Source organism: Chanos chanos, chromosome 10, assembly GCF_902362185.1.
Source record: "Chanos chanos chromosome 10, fChaCha1.1, whole genome shotgun sequence".
NCBI lineage: Eukaryota > Metazoa > Chordata > Actinopteri > Gonorynchiformes > Chanidae > Chanos > Chanos chanos.
The window spans coordinates 8,347,957-8,373,980 of NC_044504.1; the positions used below are offsets into that span (position 1 = coordinate 8,347,957).

Here is a 26,024-nt window from a genome sequence, read left to right on the forward strand (position 1 = left end):
GCTGTTTTCTTCACATCGCTCAATATGAAACTTATTCAGAAAGCTCTTGCAAGTTAGCCATTAATATCCCGTTTTTATTTCTATGTATTGACACGTGTACAAAATGCCCTTTTACGCTCTTTTTCACGTTGTGGAGTGATGACTGACAAACAGCCTGTTTTTGTATGATATGAAATAGAATTGTCGAATCACAGTACATGTCGTTCTCTTTTGCCTGAAGTGTAACCACTTGTTCTTGTTCCTTCAAAGACCGACGATATGGTTACCGTTTGCTGAACTGAATTTAAATGTAAATAGATATAGATACAGGTATAGGCATAGATATATAGATGTGTGTATGTATTTCAGAGGATAAAATTCACACTGCTACTGAAATAACCACGGGAACACAATTGCTCAGAGGTATGAAATAAGATGACATGTCTGAAGAGGGGTGAAAGGAACATATGACAGACAATGGTCACTTTGTCCTCCCGAAGAAAATGCCCTTATATTCAACCTGTCTGCTCCATTTTCGTTCCATTGTAGCCCCATGGAGAGGACAGTCTAAGCCGTCTTTTGATTTGTACTAGATAGACATTGCAGCATAATTATATAAAGACATGTGAGAATTTACTTTTAATGGTGATTCTATCAACAGCTCATGTTTGCTTTGATCTGAATTTCCTAATCCGAGATAGAAACCGCTAGAGGCCCCGCACACCAGCTGAATTTTCCCTTTAATGTAGATGCAGGTCATTTGCAGGCTCACAGCCGTTATGTGTTGATAGCATAAACACCATACAGGTATAACGATGTTTCTCACTCGCTTCTCTGACGTTGTATGCCGTCCTCCACCATGCAAACGTCTTGACAGATGTCTTGAGCATGCTATGACGTAACTGCGGGTCCCCGTCACGTTGGTGTGAAGACAGAGCGCAGTGAGTGATTCCCGGTCCTGATCCGCACCAGGAATTCCTTGCTTTCGTGAATATTTCCGTATGTTTTTGATTTGCTTTAAACGATCGCTCACAGTGAATCTACGTTCACCGAGGTGATCGCCACTTGTGCTAATACATTTTAGCACCGTTTAAACGGCACGTTCAATCAAAATGAGGATTTGAAGTGTAGTTAACGGGACGTGACCAAATTGATTTAGCTGAATTTTGTCTTCTGGATTGCAAATATGATGCATCCGAGACTATGGAGAGCCCTGTTTTTGATGAGCGTCTTGTACCAGCTGGGGATGGCAGGCAAATACGGTGAGTAGATATCGCGTGTTGGAGGGAGGTGGCTGCGGAAAGTAGTCTTAAGAAAAAAAAATCCTGATAAGAGAACGCGTAGTTCCATCGTTTTCTGATATAACTAATAATGTTACAGGCTGTTGAGTAAATCATAGTTCACTACATTACATGTTTTTCACAGGCCTGTATGGAATTAGTTGTGGTTTGTCTTTACTAAATCATATGGAGTACCTCCACCTTTCAGCGGGACGTGTTCTGTCCTCAGATAACGAATTTCTGTCGATATGAGTATTCATTGCAGTAGGATAAGCATAGTCTTAATCACATAGGCAGAGATCCGTGCTCAGATGAAAAAAGGGATAGGTTAGATGAAACGGTTTATTGAAAAGCAGCTATCCTGTACGATTTAGAGTCACACGACTGATCTAATTTTAATCGCTGTCCTGACCCAAAATCGGAGCTTTCTCAGAATAGATGCTACAACCTATTTGGCTGAACGTGACAAACACTTGCTCATAAGTATACTTTAGCTTCAAGTAACAGACATGCTACTGATCAAAGTGCAAAGTGTATTGTGTTACAGATTATTCAACTAGTGGTAATAGGTGGCTGCCTAAACGTACGCAGTAAGCGTGCAGTTAAGAACAGTACTTCAGAACCATGGAGAGCAACTCCAAAGTCGTGTTTTTTTTTCAGCTCAGTTTTTTAACCGTGTCTAATCATGTTTTTCGTCGTGTGTCAGTCCCTGGTGTTCATTCCTTTCTTCTCTTCCTTCCGCTGTGCTCTCCCCCTCTCCATCATTCGTTTAATCTTATTCAGTTAACAATGAGAATTCCATTTACGAGGACAGTGTTCTCTCCATAGTAACCGCACACAGCTCCTCAGCTCTTTAGTCTGGGTATTACGTTAGCGAATAATGACTTCAAATAATAATACATTCTCTCCTCTGGCTCCCAGTAAAATAGTGCAACTGTGTTTATGTGTCTTAGAGTCTTTGATCTCTCTCTCTCTCTCTCTCTCTCTCTTTCTCTGCCCCCCCCCCCCCCCCCCGCTACTGCTGTTAATATTTTGAAATGTGTACTTTAATGGAAGGGTGAGTCACTCTATCATCTTTGTACTCTTTATAAAGGGTTTGATAGTCGTGTATTGTGCTGTCTTTGTATTTGTGGCTGCTACCCTAATTCTCAATGATACACAATGTCTCATCTCAAGCCAGCATTGTAATTGTTCTCACTGTACTCTGTAATCACGGTGTACTCTGTCCTGAGAGAGATTTGTGATGCATCTAGACAAGAATACAATGTCTGCCAAACAAAGAATGCCAATGAGGATTTGCCCTTTGACCTCTTCCATGGTTTTTGTCTTCTTTTGAATCTGACTGACACCCTTACATCTCCATCTGCCAGTACACCTCTCTTTCTCTCTCTCTCTCTCTCCCTCTCTCTCTCCATTTGTGTTTTTTGACATGGTGCTCTCTTGATCTCGTGAAGAGTCCATGGTGACTCACTGCTTACATTACTGATGTCCATCACAGCAGTGCAGGTACATGAAAAGTGAGGCTGGTGTACAGGAGTCGTGCTCTGGCCAATGGAAGGAGGAGGGGTGCATGGCTTCTTTAGTGCTTACCGCTTAACTCAATCAAACTGCCATTTGACAGTTATTATTGCACGGAAATGTTTGATGGGCAGTTTGCCACTGTACCTAATTGGGGTTTAAGCACTTATGGCAAGCGCCATATCAGGTTGCTTACATGTTGGTTTGGAGCGTGATGGTTTTTGTCAGCTGGAAAAGAAACTTTCAACCCTTTTCCACTTCCCAGAAATTCCACATTATGTGGCCTATTCCACTATCAACAAACTTGGTTCAAATACACAACTATCCTAAAGGACCTTGATTGGGTAAATCAGGTGTGCTGGTAAGTGGGAGAGAACAAATATTAGCTATGAATGAGTCTATTGATTGTTTGCTTCAAGAATCACTGCACTGAGGATTTGAGTTTCTGCCTGGAGGGTGTACTGTTGGTTTGGATGAATGAGATATTTTGTCGTGGGATGCTAGTTTGAAGTGAGGTTGTGCCTACTGGACTAGATTGTAGAGTTTTTTTATGATTCATGAATGTTATCGTCTTCGATTGTAACAGGGAAATCAAAGATGTGTTTTTTCCATTATGGTTAAAATTTGACTCTAAGGCTGAATGTTAGTTACATTTGATCATGTTTTTCAAAGCTTTACATATGATGACAATTTTTACCAAAATCATTTGATTGACATCGCATTGATGCATGTGTGACCATTCTGGCCCCAGGCTGGTTTAAAACACCTCAGGTCTGGGAATCAAACAACCCAAACAGAGAGCTAAATATTCAAACCACCAGACTGACTCTTTTAAGGTGCATCAAGAGAGAAGTACTGTCTTTAACTGGCTTACCTCCTCTGTACACCACCCTCTAAACAGAATTCCTTACTCTAAACAGAATTCCTTACACCAGTGTAACCATTCTGCCTTGAACTGTCCTCAAACATAAGAACATGGGACTGAGAGTCAGGTATTCTGTCTGCCATCTCACTCAAAAAAAAACCCCCATATATATATATTTGTTTGTGTGAATAAAATTTGTGGGGAAAAAAAACATTTATTGTTTCACATTTGAAGCTTTAGCAGAGCTAAATTCCTGAGTACCAAGCTGAGTATCATAATTCCTGTCTAATAGTTTCTGCCACTCAAGTGTAATAAATGTTTTAAGAACCACAAAATATCGTTACACCATTAAAAGCCCTTGTGGAATGCCAGTTTTACCTCAGACTCAAACTCAAGCTTGATTCGGTGAGATAAGGAACGGAGGAGAAATGCTATAAGTGACAGTTCATAAGAGAAGAACTGAAAGAGTTGTTCTGTAGTAGGAGAATGCGCTGAAGTGAAGAAGTGAAGGGTGAAGTGCTGATAACTTCTCTAAATGAGTAGCTGCACTGTCAAATGTAAGTAGTTCTACATAGTGTTATAACTGAGAGTTCCACAGTATTAGTGTGCAGTCATGCGGCAATGGAGGCAAGACTGGGATAGAATTCTGGAGAATGTGGTTCCTTGGTTTTTTATGTTGCAGAAGCTCAGAAAACATTCACATTTATCGGATGTCACGATGTTAACAGAAAGCTGTCGGAGCTGCTGTATTTGGAGACACGAATACACCCCCTCACTCACACACACAACACACACACATGCACACACACACACACACACACATCAAACACATCACCTCTTTTTTGCTTTTGCTTGGCGCCCTCCCCTGTGTTTCCTCAAATCCGCGGTACCACCTGTTTGCAGAGGTTGGCGTGTGATTGACAGCTCTCTTTGCATCCTATTTATATTTGCTCTAAATAATTCTGTTGAGAGCTCTCGCCAGGGGTTTAGTGAGATCACCCCTTCATCTGCCTACTCCACTGCTGGGGAAGAGCTGTGACAAATTGCACATCCAAATAACTGTCTTTGTAACAGAACGGTGCATGCCCTTGTACCAAAGGGGGAAAGAGAGATTCGACAAGGACGTTTAACTATAATGGATCGCTGTGCATTGCGCAATTTTGGTCGGGTGCCATTTTCACTTGGCAAAGTTGCACTGAAGAGAGATCTTTAAAGGAATTTCATTTTATCCTTTTCCTATGGCGTTCATAAGAGGATGGCCTGTGTCTCCAGTGTGATTTACAATCAAACTGATGAGTCATACCAGTCAAAGATGTATGTATCGATTTAAAGTTCTGGAATTCTGAGAATTTGTGTTATAGCGGTTTGTAATGTGCAGATGTGTGTTCTCTCTTTGACTCCTTCTTGTTTGATTTGGGTTTTTTTTTTTCTTTTTTTGGGGCCAGTTCAGGTTTTAGTCTCTCCCCGGCGTTATCTCTCTGGCCAGACTCTTTATCAGTGTTTGCCGTGCTGTGGTCCAATAGCTGCTGGGGTGACCAGCCCAGAATTTCCCACACTGTCATCGGCTCAGTGGTCTCTCTGTCCAGCCCACTGCCCTGGTGTTTAACCAGCTGTTTCAAAGACACACACCCACGCAAAGACACACACAGGAGCATGCGGTGTTCACACACACGCTTGCCCACCTATACCCCCCCGCCCCCGCCCCTCCACCCAACCACCCCCTCTACACACACACACACACACACATAAACACACACACACACACACACACACACACACACACACACACACACGCACAGGTACACACACACGTACACATGTGCTCACTATTCAAAGCATACTGTGCTGGATGTTTCTGATGTGAACCGGTGTGTGAAATGTGTTGAGAAATTGAGGAGACGGATTTGAGCAGAGTATGTGTTTACCGCTTGCTCACTGATGCGGCGACGAATATGTTTGTTTGTATAGGAGAGGTCACTCAAACATCCTCTTCCAACCAGCCAAGTTACTAATACTGTATATATACACATTACTCATGCTTCTTTCTCTATATACACATCATGAATCATTCCCAGGATGACTGCTGAAGGTCTATTATAACATACCTTTCTCTCTCTCTCTCTCTCTCTCTCTTTCAGGTTGTCTCTTTGAGAAGAGGCTATGTTCCAGAGAACAGGTCTGCATGGATGGTGAGTGTCTTGAAAGTTACAAATGGGAGAAGGTTATGAACTCTTTATTATATAAACGTTATGTGATTCTTTAAAAGAAAAAAAGGCCCTGTAGGCTTGCTCTGGGTAAGTCCCGCTGAGGGTCAGGTCCTGGTGCTCTCTCTGCCCTGATTGGGCATTTCCGGCTCATAATCATTTCATCAGTCCTCCTGTATCCCAGCTTCCTGCCCTGTGTGAATAAATCCATCCAGCACACAACAGACATTCTGCTGAATAATTTACACCTTCATTTTCATCCGCAAGAACCGTCAGCCTAGTGTGCGCGTTTGTGTGTGTGTGTGTGTGTGTGTGTGTGTGTGTGTGTGTGTGTGTGTGTGCGCGCGTGCGTGCGCGTGTGCGCGCGTGCGTGCGCATGTGTTTGTGTGTGCGTTTGCGTGTTTGCGTGAGTGTGTGTGTGTGTGTGTGTGTGTGTGTGTGTGTGTGTCTGTGTGTCTGTGTGTCTGTGTGGGTATCTCCAGCATGTTTATTCCTGCTTTTTCATGTAAGTTAAGGCGTGTCAGAAGAGACTTTTGGGCTTGTGCACTGTCTGATGAGGCATAGATAATATTTCAAATATTATTCTTTTCTCTTTTAGTGAAGTTCACTGTCCTCCTTTAATCCATTACCAAATCCAGATTTTTTTCCCTCTAACATTCCGGTCATTGTGTGTGTGTGTGTGTGTGTATTATGGGTCAGGAGTGTCCCCCCATGAATATATTAACAAAGACACAGACCGCTGCCTTGCTCTCACCTGCTCTCTTCTCTGCTCATCCCTCACAAAAGCCCCTCCTCGCTGTCTCCCTGGCAACCGTGACATCATCTCACTGATGGCAGCCGGGTGCACGCCCCCACAATCGTTCCTCCTCAGAAAAGGATGAGTCATTACCACACTCTTACGCACTGACTCCCGCATACGCACACATAAAATCATACACAGTCTCTCTCTCTATCTCTTCCCTCACACACACACACACACACACACACACACACACACACACACACACACACACACAAACACACACATAGACGACTGAAGACATACGCATACAGCAACAGCCTTGTTGTTTGCGTAAATCCTTTTAATATTTGGCTTTGTGTGTGTATTTTCTGGGTATTGATAGGACATGAATGGCCAAGGTTTCCAGCTATATTTGTAAATAAATAATAACTGCAGGGACTTGCTAATGGTTTTTATTTTCAGTCAAAAACAGGCAGCCTCCTGTCCAGTGCCTGTCACCCAGAAACTAGGGGGCAGGTTCTATGGACAGAGCTCCATTAGATATGCACAGTGTCACACTCAGACTGATGGAGCAGGGCTTTGTAAAATGGAAACTTATTTTTGCAGTCTCTCTCTCTCTCTCTCTCTCTCTCTCTCTCTCTCTCTTTCTGTCTCTCTCACACACACACACCCTGTCTCTCTCTCTTCCTCTGTTTCTACGAAATCTAATCACACTCATGAAAAATAATCCTTCATGATTTTACCTCATACATACTCAGCGAAACTAATATTAAATATATTCAAAATTAAAAACTGTATAAAGTGTCGAGCGTCACAATTTTCAAACAGATGCGATATCAGCAGTTTCAGAATGGTACCGGTTAATCCTCATCTATTCAGAGCGCACAACAAATGAGTTTACATCTCCCTTTGTGTCTGATGTGTTTTCGCCAGTTTCTGCATTGACGTTTGCAGTGCATTGCTATTAGCGGCATATTAGACGTCGGTCACTTTTCATCCCAGCCAAGCCGAACTGCCCTCTGTGCAGCCTCGTTGTTTTCTGCCTGTCCTATAAATAGGCGTGAGTCAGACCTTTTGGGCAGATTTGGTCCAGGATGGAGAAAGTGGGCTGAGTCCATGTCGGGAGCACGCAGGCTCATGCAGATCAATGCAGTCAGGCTTTATTTATTTATTTATTTTTATATATTAAAGCTATTTTATTTCTTCTGTTTTTACCAGAGATGAGTCAGTCCTCTGCATGTGGGTGGGTTTGAGTGTTTCTGATTTGGTTGTTAAAACTCTTCAATGTATGCAGCGTTCTGGTGAAGTTAGGAGTTCTCAGAAAATGGGGTGTTTTGTGTGTTATGATAAATGTGGATGCTTAGATGTGTGTTTGCGTGTGTCATCTCGGGACATTGTCATTCACAGACAATATCTTGTCTCTCTCAATGACCAGACTTCTGTGTTTTTGACTGGAAGCGCATGAATGTGGCATATGTGTCTGTGTGTGTCTGTGTGTGTCTGTGTGTGTGTGTGTATGTTTGTGTATGTATTGGGAGGGGGGGTGGTTGGTGGTATATTTGTTAACATCTGAGTGCATCAAAGAGAAAGTGTGTGTGTGTGTGTGTGTGTGTGTGTGTGTTTGAGTATGTTCTTTTAACATTGTTCCTTGCTGGTTGTCACATTAGGAGTTATCTGAACTCTGTGTGTGTGTGTGTGTGTGTGTGTGTGTGTGTAACAGACAGGTTGTTTGGGCAGTGTCAGAGCTCTAGGCAGGAGCAGGTTCAGTACCAGGTGTCTGTACCTGTTCTGCAGAGACTACAGGAAGTGCTCAAACACCTCATGATGCAGGGTGAGTCTACACATGTCTCACTTCAAAGTAACACACACTCAAACACGACACTTAAACACGGAATGCGCAGTCGAGAAACAAACACAGATGTTGTTTTTTTTTTTGTTCTTGTTGTTTTTCTTTCAGGATTGCTTAAATTATTTTCATACTTACAAATCTTAAGTGAACTGAGTACTTTCATGTGTTTTGTGCTTTCGTCATTCAAAATTTCATTCATTGAAATGACCTCAGTCGTAAAGCTATGGCTTGAGATATATATATGACTAATTCATAAACACTTATTACTCCCTAATGACTGGGAGAGGTACTACAGCTTTATTAAGTGGAGTTTATGTGAAATCAATTACACTTGCAAAGTAAAATTAATCATGCCCTGGATATACCTCCTTTAAAGCTGTTCCTACACATTGCAATGCATTGACATCTGGACATTAATTATAGAGATTTCCTCTTTATAGTTCCTCAGGGTGCTGAATATCATTGTCCCTCTGTCGTGTGTGTGTGTGTGTGTGTGTGTGTGTGTGCAGGTTTCTCTTGGCAGGATGACATCACCCAGCACATTGTTGCTAAAGAGCTGAGTCGTGTTCCTCACACTCGTGTCCATAGGACACAGACAGTTCAGTGAGTATCACAGACACCACTGTAAACATCATTGCAGCACGAAGACAACACAGTGTTTAACAACAGATCAGTAATTATTACTCACAGATACACATTGCTCAGTAAATTTAACACACACCATTTCCACCTCCAGAAATATAAAAAAAAAAAAAACATTTTAACAACACAAAGACAACCCAATAATTATCGCTCACAGACACACACTGCTCAGTATCACACACACCACCCTAAATATTAAGAACCAGTTTGACAGATCAATAATTATCCCTCACAGGCACACACTGTTCAGTGAGTATTACAGACAGCACAGGTATTTCAGTATCACTCACAAAGGTGAAATATAAAAAATGTCACAGATCTAGACAAGACAGAACACATCTATGAAAGCTTTGAAAAGCTATGATATTTCAGAAACAAATCCAAACAAATACTAGTGGGATGATATAATAAAAAATATATTTATATAAATAGGTCAAGATGACTTCTCACTCACTCACTCACTCACTCACTCACTCACTCACTCACTCGTTTTCAAAGCTGCTTATCCTAACTGAGGGGTGTGCTGGAGCCTTCCCAGTGTTCACTGGGCGTAAGGCGGGGAAATACCCTGGACAGGTTGCCAGTCCATCGCAGGGCATCGAGATGACTTGACATATAGAAAAAGAAAATATATCTGGCATCATTAATTCACAATTCATGAACTGATCTAGAATCTACAATATAGCTCTAGAAAAGTTTAAAAGTAAGAAATGACATCCTGATATATTTCCTTTAAAGTTATTCATAATGCTTTCAATCCTAACTGAGATAAAGACCAATCTCACAAGGAACATTAGTATATTTATTTGCATGATGCAAGAAATTCATGTTTGTGAGGACTCCATTTTTGTAGGGAAAACAGTTCAACATCAGTAACAATCACTAGTCCTCACGGATACATGCACGGATACAAACTAATGTGTTTTTTTTATTTTTCTTCACTGCTTGCTCAGATCCAGTCAGCCCTCTTCCAAACAGGCCTACCCAAATTCCAAGTCTGAGTCCAACCTAGCACAGAATTATGTGGATTACATGATTCTAGATCCTTCTCAGTCATCCATGCGCATGCAGACCATACCGTTGGATCCCTACACCTATCACCAGGTAAGACGGAGAGCAGACACGCAAGAGTACATTTACACACAGGTAAACACGTACAGAAAACCTGTCTCTGCTTCACTTTAAATGGGCATGTACAACTGGCATGTTCACACTCACAATATAATCTTTTTCCTTTTTTTTTTCTTTTTTTTTTTTTGTCTCAGCATGGATATCAGGACGATCTGGAGCGCTCTCTCCTCACTCACGGCGCGTACGCCCGCCCCCCCTCGCGGACGGGAGCGTCTCAGAGAGACAGGGACAGAGACAGAGACCGGCAGCTGCTGCAGGAGGCGGAGGCGATGTCTCTGTACCTCTCCTCTGCACAGCCTTCCTTTCGCCACCGGGGGGCAGCAGCCCTCCCCGCCGCACCCTACTATGAGGACCTGGACTTCACTTTAGACTACAGGGAAGACTACGCCCCTCACCAGCGTCCGACTGGACGCCAGCGTCAGAATAAAAAAGTACCACAGGACCACAGTACCCTGAATGGAATGGATGGTGAGTAGACTACTGGGGTTACGACAATTTTCCACAGCAAGCATGTATAAACCATAATTACACATAATTAATCTTCAATAGAACATATTGGGATGCTGTTTTATGTAGCCTGTCACATTTCTTTTTGTCAGGATTGGTGCTATGATTTTCCCCCCGCCTGACTGTGTCTGTATTTGTGCTGATCTCAGAGATTACTCTGGCCAGGTTGGTCGCCCTGTTGGATGGATTTGGGGTGGACCCGCGAGATTTGAGTCCTCAGCAGCTCCAGAAGCTCTCTCTTCTACTGCAGCTGCTTCAGGCAGAGCAAGAACAGACTCCGGGTAGGACCACTGAACATATGGACCTGTACATGCGCGTACATGTACATGCACGCACTCTCACACACACACACACACACACACACACACACACGCACGCACGCACACACTTACTTTTCAAGGCTACATCTTCAAGGCTGTACCTTAATGCTTTTTTTGTTTTGTTTTGTTTTTTTCAGCTCCAGGCACAGTCTCTCTGAAGGAGGTATGTTTACATGCCTGGTTGTGATGCATCGCACAGCAAAATGGTTACACATGATTCATATTTTTATCTAAATTATGTTTGGAAAGTAATGGGTTAAAAGTTTTCATAGTTGTCAGATTTTGTCAGTAAACAGTTATTTAAATTATAGTTTAAATAAACTAGCATATGAAAGTTGCTTGGGATTTTAAATGCACAATTTTTTATATATATGCCGAACGGGAGGAAAAAGCACTTTAGTCAGATTGACTCCCAGCTTAGATGATTGACCAATGAAAAACAACAACTATGACAACAGAAACTATGACAACAGCAACTATGACAACAGGAATAATTATAGTTCTGATCATTATTCATGACACTGACACCCTCGTCTCATACTGAGTCAGCTCTTCAAAATCCTTTATCCAGAAGCTTCTGACGTGACAAATGTCTGGTCTCTTGTCTCTCCTGCGCAGGTGGAACTGGTGGAGAGCAGTGACACTGTGACTCAACACACCGCCAAAACCCCGTCGCCTGCATCCACCTTAACCTCCACCGCAGAGCCCCGGCCGGCCCCTACGCCCGCACGAACCCCGGCCGTCCCCGCGTCCGCACCCAGAGGGGAAAGCGGGGCCATACAGAAGCCCACGGCGTCTGTCGGGGACACGCAGGTTAAAGTAAAAAACCTCGGCGTTCTAAATCCAGAGACCAAGGCTGAAGACGGGACGCATGTCCGTGAGGAGTACGGCTACATTGTGACCAATCAGAGGTATGGTCCTTCACCCCCCCCCCCCCCCCCCCCCCGCCCAGTCTCATTAACGTTTCACAAAACAAACAGTGTACCCAACTTGTCAAAGCAGAGAGGTGGAGTCTTGTCATATGATACATTTGATATTAAGGTGTGCAAGTGTGTGTGTTTCCCCAGCCCCCTGAGTTTGTATGATGGGGTGAAACTTCTAGAGACACTGGCAGAACGAATCCATCTTACAACCAGCAGCTTCATCAACATCAGGTACTGTCTCCCTCAATCTGTGTGTGTGCGCGTGTGTTCATGTGTGCATGTGTGTGTGTGTACGTGCGTGCGTGCCTGTGTGTGTGTGATTATATCCTAATGTATTATTATAAAAGATGATTCGTTTATTATTATTTAATCTTGAAATATCACCACAGTCATAAGCTATCCCAAAATTTGAGTCTTATCGCTTACTCCCAGAAAAAATGACAACCCATTTTACCTGACTTTGCAAACTCACTGTAGTGTTTCATCATTGAAATCTCTCAGTGTACAAATCTGCAACCTCATGTATGATTTAACATAATTCAACAACAAACTAATTAATGTAAATCTCTAATCTAACCTACTATACCTACAAATTATAGCTTAACCTGTAACCTCTTCTATCAGCTAACCACTGCTTTGTTTTTGTTGTTGTTTTTGTGGCTTTTGTGCTAATGTTTATTTATAGTGTTGTGGGCCCTGCTCTGACATTCCGCATTCGTCAGAACTCTCTGAATCTGAGTGCAGAGGATGTCGCCAGTAAAGCTGGTGTGTATGACTGAGCTCCATTTTAAACCACTCTGAGGCTGTTAGAGAAAACTGAAGAAACCTGTGACAGATATAGAGATGGAGACAGAGAGAGAGAGAGAGAGAGAGAGTTAGAGAGTGTGCTGTTGCTGCAAAATATTTCATTAAATTACATTTTGTCCAATGTTCATCTTTTCAAAGTTCAGTTTTACAGTGAGTGGGGAATGTGTATTGATTTGATATAGGATCCTTGCAGACTGTACAGTGTGTAAGGTCAAAAGGAAAGATCTTTTACAGTAAAAGAGAGCGAGACAGAGAGAGAGAGAGAGAGAGAGAGAGAGATCATGTTTTTCTCACTGAGATACAGTATGCCATATCTGAAAAAGGACTAAAAAAAGTGTAATTTTCATTAGAAAGGATCATGTTTCCTTTGAAAACTTTTTCCATTTTTCTCTGCAGTGGCTGAGAAAAGTTTCCTCGAGAGTGAGACGGGTCTGAAGATCATTCAGACAGGAGTTGGTGAGGTAAGACACACACGCACACACACACACACACACACACACACACACACACACACACACACACTCGCTCACTCACTCACAAACACACATGCGCATTCACCCCCCCCCCCCCCCCCCCACATACACACACACACACTTGCTCACTCTCTCACTCACTCACACACAATTAAACTCACATACTTTGTGAGACACCTTTATGGATTGGCCATTATGCTAATTGGTCAACATAATGAACTGGTCACACTAAGTTAATCAGGTCCTGTCTGGTCACTCTATACTGGTACCCTCCTATAGGTCTGCATTCACTCCTCAGCAGAAACCCAGAGCATGGCACAAACTCTACCAGAATTCTCTCTGCTCCTCTCACATTTCAGTAACACAGTGTCATCATGTTCTTTGTCTTTGTCTGTTTATCGGTCGTCATTGTCGCTTTTTAAATCGAAACGTCAAAGTAATTATAAAAATGAAGATTTACAGAGGGAAAAAAAAAATCCCATTTCAGGTTGACTCTTAGAACACCCCCCCCCCCCCCCCCCCCCCATTTCCAGCTGTCTCCACTGTACCGTTTTCCCGCCTGAAATTCTCTCTCTCTCTCTCTTTCCCCTGCTGTTTCTCATTCCTGTCTCTCACTCTTTCTTTTTTCTCTTCTCGTCCCTGGCCATTCTCCTCTCTGCCATTCTCTGGCCCCCACTCTTTTTTGTTACCTCTCTTTTTGACCCCTCCCCTTCCCTCTCTTCCTAGCTCCCCCCTCTCACTCCAGTGGCCTTTGTACTCTCTGTGCATATTCAAGCACTCGCCTCTGTCCCTCGCTTTCTCTCTTTTCACCCGCTACAGCTGTGGCGGACCCTTGAATACAGAATAATGTCCTTTGTTAGATCCTGCTGCTCATAATTTTAATTATTCTTCCATGTTCCATTGTACGCCGTGACACTCTTCTTTGCTTTGAGATGTGAAGTGAGTGTGTATACGTGCATATGCGTGTGTATGTGTGTCCGTCTGCGTGTTGTGCACACACACACGCAGTCTGTCGGTCTGTCCTTCTTCTGTTTCTTTGGGGGTTTTTTTTTCTCTTTGCCGCCTCAGTAATAAGACCTGGTTGCACCTGCCTCATTTTTGTCTTTCCATTACGAAGAATAAATCCCCAGTGCCCCCACCCTCTCTCTCTCTCTCTCTCCCTCTCTCTCTCTCTCTCTCTCTCTCTCTCCTGTGCCTTCCTTTCTTACTGTCTATCTATCTCTCCTCCCCTCTGCTCATTTGTCTTCATTAATCAGTCCATTTATTTATGGTGTGGTGTTGTGGTGATCTGCTGTTTAAGTCCATACAAACAGGACTGTGTGGCCCTCCGTGGACTCCTGCTGACTTTATCCTGCAATCTTGTTAATTGCGATATTTGCTCAGCAAAGCTTACTCTCTCTCTTGCAGACACACACACACGCACACACCTACGCACACACACACACGTGGACACTCACGCACACACGCACACACACACACACACACACGCACACACACACTCAAACACATGAATAAATATTCATCAGGGGTTAAATAAATTGCTGTATTTTGCATCATTGTAAGAAAAAGCAGCCTGTGTTATTTTTGAAATCTGAAGCGGATTTATGCGTTTTGCAGAAACATTGAGTTTTCTGTGATGTAGACGTTTATTAGTATTATACCAGGAGGGCTCATTCTGCTTTGTTCTAATGGGTGCGACAATGAGGTTTTTTTGTTTGTTTGTTTTTTTATCTCTGCCTCTATTTCCAGACTCAGATCAAATTAATTTCTCTTCAAAAAAAATTAAGTGCACTATCATACACCTTTTTAAATTTTTGGTTTTCTGAGTCAAAGATAGTTTTTGATCAATTTTGGCCTACAGTTGTTTGCTGGATGGAAAAGAAATAAATAAACCGTCGTAGTTCTGCACCTTTACATGGAGGATCACTTTCTATAAGATAATCACCACGTGTACCTTTACTAACACGGGATGGGACGTGGAGCAGATGTTTATCACTGCCCCTTCCAGTCCAAACCATTTTGTGCACCCTGATATTTCTATATAGTCCAATCGTTGTACCCCCTCTAGTTCCTTTCGCTTTGGCCTTTTTTTCTCCCACGGACGGTCTATCCAGGGCATCTATACCGCCCCCCGCCTCCATTTCATCATCAGCAACATGCGGAGCTGTCGCTACGGCAACGCCGTTTGATGTGACAAGTGGCGGCGTTCGTTGAATGGGGTTTGGAGGAGCGGGGCCCTAATACGAGCCCGGAACGGCTCCGGGAGGCACATTTTTCTTCCCTCGCCTTTCCTGTCCATTTCCACTCATTACCTCATTTGGCTCCTCAGTTTCTTTCACTAATCCTACATTTTCCCTTTTTCATCGCCTCGTCAGTGATAAATCTAAGCGGTGAAACATTCTTTTGAGAGATATAGCTTGCTACAAGTTGCATTTTGGCTTTGACGGAGAGTTTGCAAACGTCTGATCCAGTCATGCATTGAGGACAGTGAAGAAGGTCTTTCCGCGGTCAGTCTTCTCTTGAAACTCGTGCGGCGGTTGCGTGGGATAAACTGGGATTCAGATAATCCGAAAGATGAGCCTGGGTGAGTTGTGTTCCTGAATTTCCGGTGTTTGGAGAGTATGTGAAACGGCTTTTTTCCACATATTATAAAATTTAAATCTTTTTTTATTCCTGTATTTCGCTAACTTTAAAATGTCAGTTGTTGGGAATAAGGTAATATTTCAACACTTGGTTATCACAGAATCTCGACAACAGTAACAGAAATTCAGAAATTGTGACGTTGTAAAATAATTTAGATAGTGACTGATCGCAATGTCAGGCTAGGCCACTCAAATGATAAGAGCTCTTTGAACAAATAACCTGTCCAAACAACTAATCTGAGACTCTAGTTCACTCTCTAATTTGATTTAGTTTAAAAAACTATAATTTATATATAAATATATCATACTTTGTGTGTGTGTGTGTGTGTGTGTGTGTGTGTGTGGGAGAGGGAGAGAGAGAGTGAGAGAGCATGTAATGTGGTGTAACATATATTTTTTGTGAATTTAAAGAATTCCACTCCTTAGACTATTCTAAATAAGACATTTTAGTTGAACTCCGTTAAAGCTCAATTTGACTACAGTTATGTTTTTTGTCAGTGATCCCTGTTGACCCTAAAGGTCAGAAAATTACATGAACATAAATCAACCATTTTAAGATCTTGTTCTGCAAAAACGTTTCACTTATATTTCGCAAACATCACAACACAGTTTTCTGCTGCCAGTTAAACAGTTTTGAGAGAGCAGTTCTCTAGTTAACTGTGGAACATTTATAATTCACTGATCATTTATAATTACAGATGTTTGTATTGCGGAATCTGTGAGTTAACTTAAGCCAGAGTGACTTTCTTCCTATCACACCGTGTTCTCTTTTAAATCGATTTACATACTGAAGCAATAACTGATTAAATTAAAAATTGAATGTTTGAGGCTTTTAGTAGTCATGGTTTTTTATTTCAATTACATAGTAATTTTGTTTCATTCATGCACTAGGACGATGAAACAATTTTTTATTTATCTATTTATTTATTTATTTATTTTTTTACAAAAATCTCATTGCTGTTAGCATGTCACTTAAAAGAGTAATGATTTTCTTTACATTGAGCAGCTAGAGCTGGTAAAGATTAATATCACTGCTTGGTATGCTGGATGAAACAGTTTACCTAGGATCTGTAACGACTGTATTCATTAGATAAACTAAAATGAATAACAACAGATATTAGGAGATCACACTACTTCTGCATTAGCAGCCAATGAAAAGATGATAAAATAGCCTAGTCCGTGTGTGTGTGTGTGTGTGTGTATGTGTGTGTGTATGTGTGTGTATGTGTGTGAGAGAGAGAGAGTTTTTGCTTGAGTGTGTGTGTATATGTGTTTGTGTGTTCGGACATCTTAGGTTAAACAGTCTGTGTGGCGGAGCATTTCTGTCCCCTCTCAAATGGTGACGTCAGGTGGAGTGGTTTCCATGGTAACAGGGGTCAGATTGGTCTTGATGGTGATTGAGGTGATGTCACATGTTTGTTGCCTTCACAGGTTTACGCTATTTCTCTGAATTCTCATTGTATTAATTCTCCAGTGAATTCACAGAAGTTTCGTTCATGTTTCATTGTTACGGCTTCATTTCGGATAATCATTCAGCTGAGCCACCCACACGATATTCAGTATATTTTTTCTTACTACAGATTTGCTTCAAGGTTGAATGTACTGACATAAAGATGTCCAGTAGGTCAGGTTCTGCTCAGAAAAGTATTAGCTCATAGTGTTGTCTAAGTTCACTGAGATAATGGTATAAATTCTGTGGCACTGATTGAGTTTTGATGAAGTTCTTAGTCATAGATATTTCTTAACTAAGGCTTAGTTTCAGTGATAGCCCCATTCTTCCATCTGTTAGGATGTACAATGTGGAGTTCTGTGTCATCTTAAACTCTTAACCCACAAGACACACACACACACACACACACACACACACACTCACAGATTTATATGTGCATGCATACACACACACATATGCACACTAAGACATTCATGCACAAACACAAACATATATGCATACAAACATGCTAGCGAGGCAATTCTCTAGCAAAATTGGTGTTTGCTGAGGGGTATGTGTTGGACACACTCAGTCAGGGATCCCCCTCACTTCTGTGTAAGAGGTTAGAGGTCAGTAGGAAAGGTCAGGGGGGGGTTGTGGGGGGATAGGGTAGGGGTCCTGGGACACTGAATTTAATTCTCTCCCTCAGAGAGGAACAGATGTTATCCCTAATCTCCTTAAATTAGTCAATTACAGCAGGGCTCCGGGTCTGTCATACACGTTAGGGAGTTGGAATATGGAATCTCTCCTTTCTCCTTTTACCATCCATGTTTTATGTGTGTGTGTGTGTGAGTGTGTGTGTATGTGTGTGTGTGTGTGGCGAAATCTTGCACAATGATCATCTCTCAGTGTATTTTTTTTTGTTTCTCTCTAAGGAGTCTCTACCCTTCTCTGCTGCTCCAAATTTTTCTTGTTGTTCCATTCACACACTGGGCTCCTCATCCTCCGAACCACTCTCTCTCTCTCTCTCTCCCTCTCTCTCTCTCTCTCTCTCTCTCTCTCTCCTCGCTGAACCCTCCCTACCCTCTATGTCAGTCCGATCAGCCCTCTTGAACCTTGGGGGGCCTTTGTCCTCCTGTCCAAAACCAGCTCTTTTTTCCTTCTCATTCCCCTGCCTATTCTAAGAGGCTGTCACTCACCCTTTCGGGGCCCCACTGGAGTAGCAGGTGAGACCCCCCCCCCCCCCCCCCCCATCACCACCACTACCCCACCCACGGCCCCCCTCCTCACATTGTCCTAAAGTCCAGTCACACGCTGCCCACCCCCTTCTAGAACATTCTTGTGGCCTTTGAGGAGAAAAGGGGTGAGAGCTGGAGTGGGAAAAAGAGGGAATGAGAGAGACCCAGGGAGGCTGTGGAACAGGAGAGGAATGGGACGAGAGAATAGAGGGACAGGATGTGAAGTGGGGAGAGAGAGAGAGAGAGCGAGAGAGAGAGAGAGTGAGAGAGAGAGCGATAAGGAAAAATGGTCAGATGTGTAATGAGTTTGGGGAAGGATAATAAGGGAGGGAGAGTGCCGTGACCTCTGCAGACAGACTGAAGGATGCTTTCCCGCTCTCAGCCACCCTTAAGCTCCACACTATTGAGAAACTGCAGGACATGCCACAGTTCCCTCATTCCTGGCTGTACCACATTTGAATATCCTTTTTCTATTGAGCTGTTCTAGGCTTGTACTCCACTGTTGTATTGCTTAGTCTGGAACGATTCGTTGGACTCCAAAACCAGAATGTTTCATCTGAATTAGTTCAACGTGGACTGTTACAAAAGGAAAATATGGGTTTGGTTCTAACATTAGTTTTAAATATCTTTTTGGGCGCATACGATAGGATGCTTGCAAAGTTCAACGTCCAGGCTGTACTCAGGAGTATGATATTGGATATATGAATTTACAGATGCTAACTTTTCCATTTTTCACTATTGAATATCTTATACTAAAATATTATATATTATTAAATATCTGTTCATATTTTTTTTAAGCATAATGTTTTTTGGTTGCATATGAAGGACCTGCAGATATGATGTTAGATTTTGTGGCAAATATTTTTAATAGTTTAATAGTTATGTTCAAAAACAATTCTTTTTCATTATTATTACTTTACCTTATTTCTATTTTTTGCTTTTATATAATTACTGAAGGATATCACAAGAAATTGGTGAAAAATCTCCCTTTATCTTTAAAAATAAAATAATTATCACAAATTTTTCTTCATTAAAATGGAAAATCCATTGATATTTAATGGATGGTGGTTTAAAGTTTCAAAGATGTGTTTAGTTTATTTCAGGATTGAAATCTCCAAGTGCCATAAAAGTTAATAGTGTTCTGTTTGAATAACCAGGAGACCACACTTAAATATTTCAGCTCTGGGTCAAATGAGGAAATGGTCCAAACACAGTATGAGGTATAGGCCCTTCTCTATAGGAAAGAGACTGCTGCTGAAATATGCTTCTAGCCTCACCATTTTATGGGTCTTCTCTCACGCGCATATTTATTTTATGTTTAGCTGGTGTTAGCAGAGAAGTCTTCCTAAGCTTTTTTTTTCATCTCTCCTCTCCTCTCCTCTCCTCTCCTCTCCTCTCCTCTCCTCTCCTCTCCTCTCCTCTCCTCTCCTCTCCTCGCCTCTCCTCTCCTCTCCTCTCCCCTGGACAGCCACAGATTACACTGAGCATTCTGCTGTTGCCATGGTATCAGCAGGGCCTGTTCTCCCCTGCTGAGGCTCCCAGACGCCATGGCAACATCAACAGGCAGGGGTTGGGACTCAGGGGCTGAGGGTGAGGAGGAGGAATGCATAACATGAGTAACTAACATACTCTCTCTCTCTCTCTCTCTCTCTCTCTCTCTCTCTCTCATTCTCTTTCCAAGTGATTGAGTGACAGGTTGAGAGAGAGAGTGTGAGAGAGGAGTCATTAACCCCTAGAACTGAGTGGAGGGACCTCCTTAATTGTTTACTTGCTGGTAATTATGCTGAGGGGGGCAGGGCAGGGCGAGCAGTGACTCTCACTAATTATTTTGGTGTGTAGAGGAGGGGTGTCGCGTGGCGGCGTGTGTTACTGAGTGTGGTTGCCTGGGTAATTAGTAGCTGATGATGGCACTGACATCCAGCTTGTTTACACAAACAGAGAGAGAGACAAAAGAGAAAAAGAGAGATAGAGAAAGAGAGTAGGGTGGTTGGGTGGGCGGACTCTTGCCAGAGAGACCACACAAACACATCATGCACAATGCCCTCCACGCTTCACCTGTTTCACACACACACACACACACACACACACTCTCAAATTCAGCCCCATGTCTTCTCGCAGCTTTAATATGTGGAGTATTACCTGGTGACAAGTAGTTTATATGTTATATTGTTATTTGAATGTTTATATTACTGTAAAGTCTCACCTCTGTTCTCCATCTCTCTGATGCTCAAAGTTTTCTTCCATTGGTTCACAGTCCCATGAAAAGCTGAAAGCACCGACCCCCTATTCAACGGACTTATTTTACAAATCCCTCTTTATTGAACTGAAGAAATAACCTCCCGCCATTTCTCTCATTCTCTCTCTCTCTCTCTCTCTCTCTCTTGCCCTCTCTTTCTCTCCCCCTGTGCAGAGGAGCGAGAGGCGAGGGTTGCCCCAGGCGACGCGAATAGGAGAGGGCTCCCGTGGGGTTGTCCTGACGATGGTTGCCATGGTATGTGTCGGGGCGGTTCTGTTGGTGGCGCTGGCCATCGCCTGCTTACGTCATCACGCCCGGCAGTTGACCGCGGGGAAACTGGGGCTGGGGCCGGAGGGCGGGGCAGAGACTCACTTTGATTATCAGGTATGAGACAGACATAGAACCAAACGTACCATAAGACTGCACTGAGCAATGATTACTGAGCACTGCCTTAGTGCCACTGTGATACACAGTACTCATTTTAATAATATGATACAGTGGTTCTCAAGAATACACTCCTCAGAGAGCCCCTATGCACACTTCAATAAGGTTTCATAAGTCATTCCTGATTCAGAATGAATATTTTATAAGTAATAATGAAAGACAGCACTGAGAAGTGTTTCGAAACATTTTTCTGATATTCATGTAACATTGAATACACTCTGCTTGTATGTGTACAATATTATCTGTATGTCTTTAACGTGTGCTCTGTAAGGACTTTGTTGTTTCTGTGCACTTTTAATTTGCAATGATAATAAACTGTTGGATTCTGTGTATGTGTGGCTGTGTTAGGAATTGTGCAGACAGCACATGGCAGCAAAATCGTCCTTTAGCCGTCCGGAGCCAGGCGGTCGGAGGGGTACGGATACATCGAGGGTCAGCAGTGTGTCGTCCCAGTTCAGTGACGGACCCCAACACAGCCCAAGCTCTCACAGCAGCACACCGTCCTGGAGCGAAGAACCAGCCCAGTCTAACATGGACATCTCTACTGGACATATGATACTGGTAAACACACGTAAATCACATACGCACACACGCATGCACACACACATATAGACACACGCACGCATACATACACACGCACACATACACATACACATACACATACACACACACACAATCACACACAATCACTCTCACACACACACACAAACACCTATATACACATGCACACACGCATGCACACATACTCACACACACATACACACACACATACACAGAGCAATGCACTCCATGGTGTGTCCATACCAGTCCATAACATGGTGTGTGTGTGTGTGTGTGTGTGTGTGTGTGACTGACTGGGTGATTGGTGTTGGTTTTGTTGTGTGTAGGCCTATATGGAGGATCATTTGAAGAATAAGGATCGTTTACTGAGGGAGTGGGAAGCGTTGTGTGCGTACCAGGCTGAACCCAGCACAGTCACTCTGGCTCACAATGAAAAAAACATGGAGAAGAACCGCTACCCCGATTTTGTGCCCTGTAAGATACTTACACTTACACTTCTAAGTTAACGTCAGTGGTAAAGTTGATTTTCCAGTGTATAGCTGTTGACATGTTAAAGTGCATGTATTCTCATCCAGAGATCTGTTCTCCTCTTTTTTTGGGCACATTCGATTTGTCTTAGACGCAAGACATCACTTCAGTGCTGAGTTCAGAATATTATCTAGTATGCATTTGGAATTACTCAGGTGATTTAATTTCTTTAAAAACATTGTGATATAGCAGAACCACATCAAATGTGCCGCCCCCCCCACCCCCCCCAATAAAAACCAATATATGAAAATTGCTGAATCTCGGTGACACGGCAGTACAGATGTACGTTTTTTTTTTTTTTTAATCTGCTGTGATCCTTTCTTGGGCTTTGTTTCTTTCATTGCTGTGGTATTTCTCTGACTCCTAATCTCTATGTCTCTCTCTCTCGTCCTGTCTCAGATGACCATGCCCGGGTGAAGCTGAAGGCAGAGAACAACCCCTCACACGAGGACTACATCAATGCCAGCACTATAGTGAGACCCCACACATTCAGGATTATCATCTGTTATAATCTCACACCATCCTCAAAATTATTACATCACGTCGCATGATAATGCTAAAGACATGGCATACATATTTACAGAGAAAGAGTATATGTCTGTGTGTGTGCATGTGTGTGTGTGAGAGAGAGAAAGAGAGAGAGAGAGAGAGAAGTTGTCGATTTCTCTCTTTCTCTCTCTGTACACACACACACACACACACACAAGTATGTATGTCTAAAGTTTCTGAGTGTTTTCTGTCTTTGTTATCTAGATTGACCATGATCCTCGGATGCCTGCCTACATTGCCACACAAGGCCCCCTCGCTCATACGATCCCTGACTTCTGGCAGGTCAGTGACACCTGGGCTTGTGCTGTTAATTCACACCCTTAAACTGTGTGTTTGAGAGCAAACAAATGTTACATCACTGAATGCTATGCAAGGTCAAATATCTATCACTTTTATCACTATTACTTAAGTGATCTATTATCACTTAATCTTGTTCAGTATGAAAGGCTGAAAAGCTTTTTATAGAGTAACAGAACTTTTCTGTTTACCAAAAGATGTGTCAGGTGTGTACTTCTCACAGACTCATTCTCACTATGTGTGTGCACATGTGTGTGTGTATTTGTGTGTTTGTGTGTGTTTGTGTGTGTGTGTGTGTGTGTGTGTGTGTGTGTGTATGTATGTATGTGCGTGCGTGCGTGTATGTGCATCTGTGTCTGTGTGTGTGTGTGTGTGTGTGTGTGTGTGTGCACTGTATTATAGATGGTGTGGGAAAATGGCTGTACGGTCATAGTGATGATGACAGCCCTGGTGGAGGATGGGGAGCAGCAGTGTGAACGCTACTGGCCCGATGAAGGATCTTCCCTCTACAACATCTATGAGGTGAAGGGGCCTTCTCTTTCCAACAGTATATATGAGTGTGTATATGTGTGTGTATGAGTGTCTGTGAGTGTGCATGCACACACTGAGAAAGTTTCTCGGTATTCTTGGTATTCTGTGTCCTCAGGTGAACCTGGTCTCAGAGCACATCTGGTGTAAAGACTTCCTAGTGCGTAGTTTTTATGTGAAGAACGTCCAGACCCAGGAGACCCGCACTCTGACCCAGTTTCACCTGCTCAGCTGGCCGGCCCAGGGCATTCCCACGTCCACGCGCCCCCTGCTGGACTTCCGCAGGTATTACACCAGGAAAATACACATTGGCATAGTCCATCTGTTTTTCTCACATACTTGTGAATCCACATGTGCACACACACACAACACACAATGTTCCGTGTTTTCTCTCAAAATAAATCTCAGTTCTAGTCAGATCCTACTGTTTATTAACACCTGCTTTTGGCTTCAAAACCTTCAGTACTGATGTGTTAATTATTCTGGTTTGCTCTGAATACAGCGGTGCTGTTTGATGTTCTCTTTGTTTTTCTGGGTAAATCAACAAAATCATTAAACCTGGAGAAGTGATTAGATTTTACCGTCGTTTTTTTAAAAGGTCACCTTTTCATTTTACTTATCTTTTATCTTTCTCAGATGGGTTTGCCTCTGCCCATTTCTCTATGTCTCCTCCTCTCCCCTAATTTCTCTCTCTCTCCCTCTCTCTCCTTCACTCTCTCTCTCTCTCTCTCCTTCACTCTCTCTGGTGGGTGATGGTAAGGTGAAGGTGGCTCTGGATTGAACACATCTCCCTGTGTCATTTTCGTGATTTGCAGCTCGTAGTTTGGCTCCAGTTGCATAGTCACAAAAATGATCATTGGTAGGTGTGAATGCTGCAGGAGCGAGGTCGGCTGGATTCTTCCTAACCTACTCATCTTCCTCACACTGCCTCTTATTCACTTCTCGATAATTCTGGGCAGCCATGATGCATATCCCGTCTTTCTCTCTTTCTCACAATCCATTTTTGTTCATTAGTTTGAGGAAAATGTAAATGTAGACATGTGGGGATTCAAACTTAATTAACATATCTGCTAAAGATACACTGTGATCTTTTTTTTCCTCCCAACCGTTCCTCCCCACATTTCTCTCTCTCTCTCTCTTTCTTTCTCTTTCTTTGTTTTCTTGTTTTTCCAAACTTCCCTGTTATGTTTGTGTTTATACAGGAAGGTAAATAAGTGCTACCGTGGTCGGTCTTGCCCAATCATCGTACACTGCAGGTAAACACCTGTCATACCAACTTTCACCTCTAGAGGGCCAGAAATGCACCCAGTTTTATTCCTCAACTTGTTCATAATTGTGAATTTTCTGTCATAAACAGTGATGGCACTGGTAGAACTGGCACCTACATCCTCATTGACATGGTCCTTAACCGTATGGCAAAAGGTGAGCTGGAAACATGCTTCAAAAGATCTAAGAAATGAATAAATATATAAAACATGCATGTTGCAGAATCAGAGTATTCTTGCTGAGTGTGAGTATAAATCCCTCTGTGTGTGTGTGTGTGTTTAGGAGTAAAAGAGATCGACATTGCGGCTACACTGGAGCATATTCGGGACCAGAGAGCACATATGGTGCGCACTAAGGTACGTCCCTCACCAGAACAATCACATCAGTAACATTAAACTTTACACATCTTTGTGTGTGTGAGAGAGTATAGCCGACTGTGATTTGAAGCATGCGCATGTATAAATCTTCCCGGCGTTTGTCCTCAGGACCAGTTTGAGTTTGCCCTGACAGCCGTGGCAGAGGAGGTGAATGCCATCCTGAAAGCCCTTCCCCAGTGATCCCTGCTGGTAGCTGCCACACGCGGTCTATGCCCATTCACACGCAAACACACACATATTCACAGAAGTGAGATGAAAGGCGCTAAGTTAGAGAGAATGTAAAGAGTGGGGCTGGGGAGTGTTTTAACTGCATCACTCACTAAATTCACTTGCTGCAACTACATCCCACTGTGTTCACTGTCTTATTCCGTGTCGTGTTACTTTTTAAATGTAAAAAAAAAAAAATAAGAGTGATTTTATTGTAAATAATGAACTTGAAATCTATTATTCATTTATTCCTGTAGCAAATGTGTAGAAAACTATCCAAAAAAAAATTATAATTTTTAATCTTGTTCTGAATTAAACGTGAAGTGTTGCAACAGCAAGAGGTCTCTTTCTGTCTCTCTCTCTCTCTCTCTCTCTCTCTCTCTCTCTCTCTCCTCTCTTTTTTTAACCTTTGTCTTACTGAGTTAACGTTGAACAATTACATGTGTCATATAAAGATGAGCGTCTGGCGACAGCTAGTTGTG

At 42.7% G+C, this 26,024-nt stretch overlaps 1 protein-coding gene across 1 annotated transcript; it reads left to right on the plus strand.

Moving 5' to 3' along the window:
* The first annotated feature begins 1,165 nt into the window (after positions 1 to 1,165).
* Positions 1,166 to 25,515, plus strand: ptprna (protein tyrosine phosphatase receptor type Na). The gene is made up of 23 exons (XM_030786663.1): positions 1,166 to 1,241; positions 5,781 to 5,831; positions 8,309 to 8,419; positions 8,947 to 9,040; positions 10,033 to 10,183; positions 10,357 to 10,678; positions 10,867 to 10,998; positions 11,175 to 11,200; positions 11,656 to 11,948; positions 12,105 to 12,191; positions 12,646 to 12,725; positions 13,164 to 13,228; positions 20,960 to 21,169; positions 21,578 to 21,790; positions 22,117 to 22,264; positions 22,718 to 22,791; positions 23,072 to 23,149; positions 23,567 to 23,686; positions 23,811 to 23,977; positions 24,895 to 24,948; positions 25,050 to 25,114; positions 25,241 to 25,314; positions 25,444 to 25,515. Exons 1-23 carry the CDS (start codon positions 1,166 to 1,168, stop codon positions 25,513 to 25,515), a joined length of 2,763 nt encoding a protein of 920 aa, XP_030642523.1.
* The last annotated feature ends 509 nt before the right edge of the window (positions 25,516 to 26,024 follow it).

Bases quoted from the DNA above. Each gene is read 5' to 3' on its own strand.
- ptprna (XM_030786663.1), top strand. From the start codon at position 1,166: ATGATGCATCCGAGACTATGGAGAGCCCTGTTTTTGATGAGCGTCTTG. The intron at 22,792-23,071 runs GTGAGACCCCAC...TTTGTTATCTAG, and splicing joins ACATCAATGCCAGCACTATA to ATTGACCATGATCCTCGGAT. The intron at 23,978-24,894 runs GTATTACACCAG...GTGTTTATACAG, and splicing joins CCCCTGCTGGACTTCCGCAG to GAAGGTAAATAAGTGCTACC.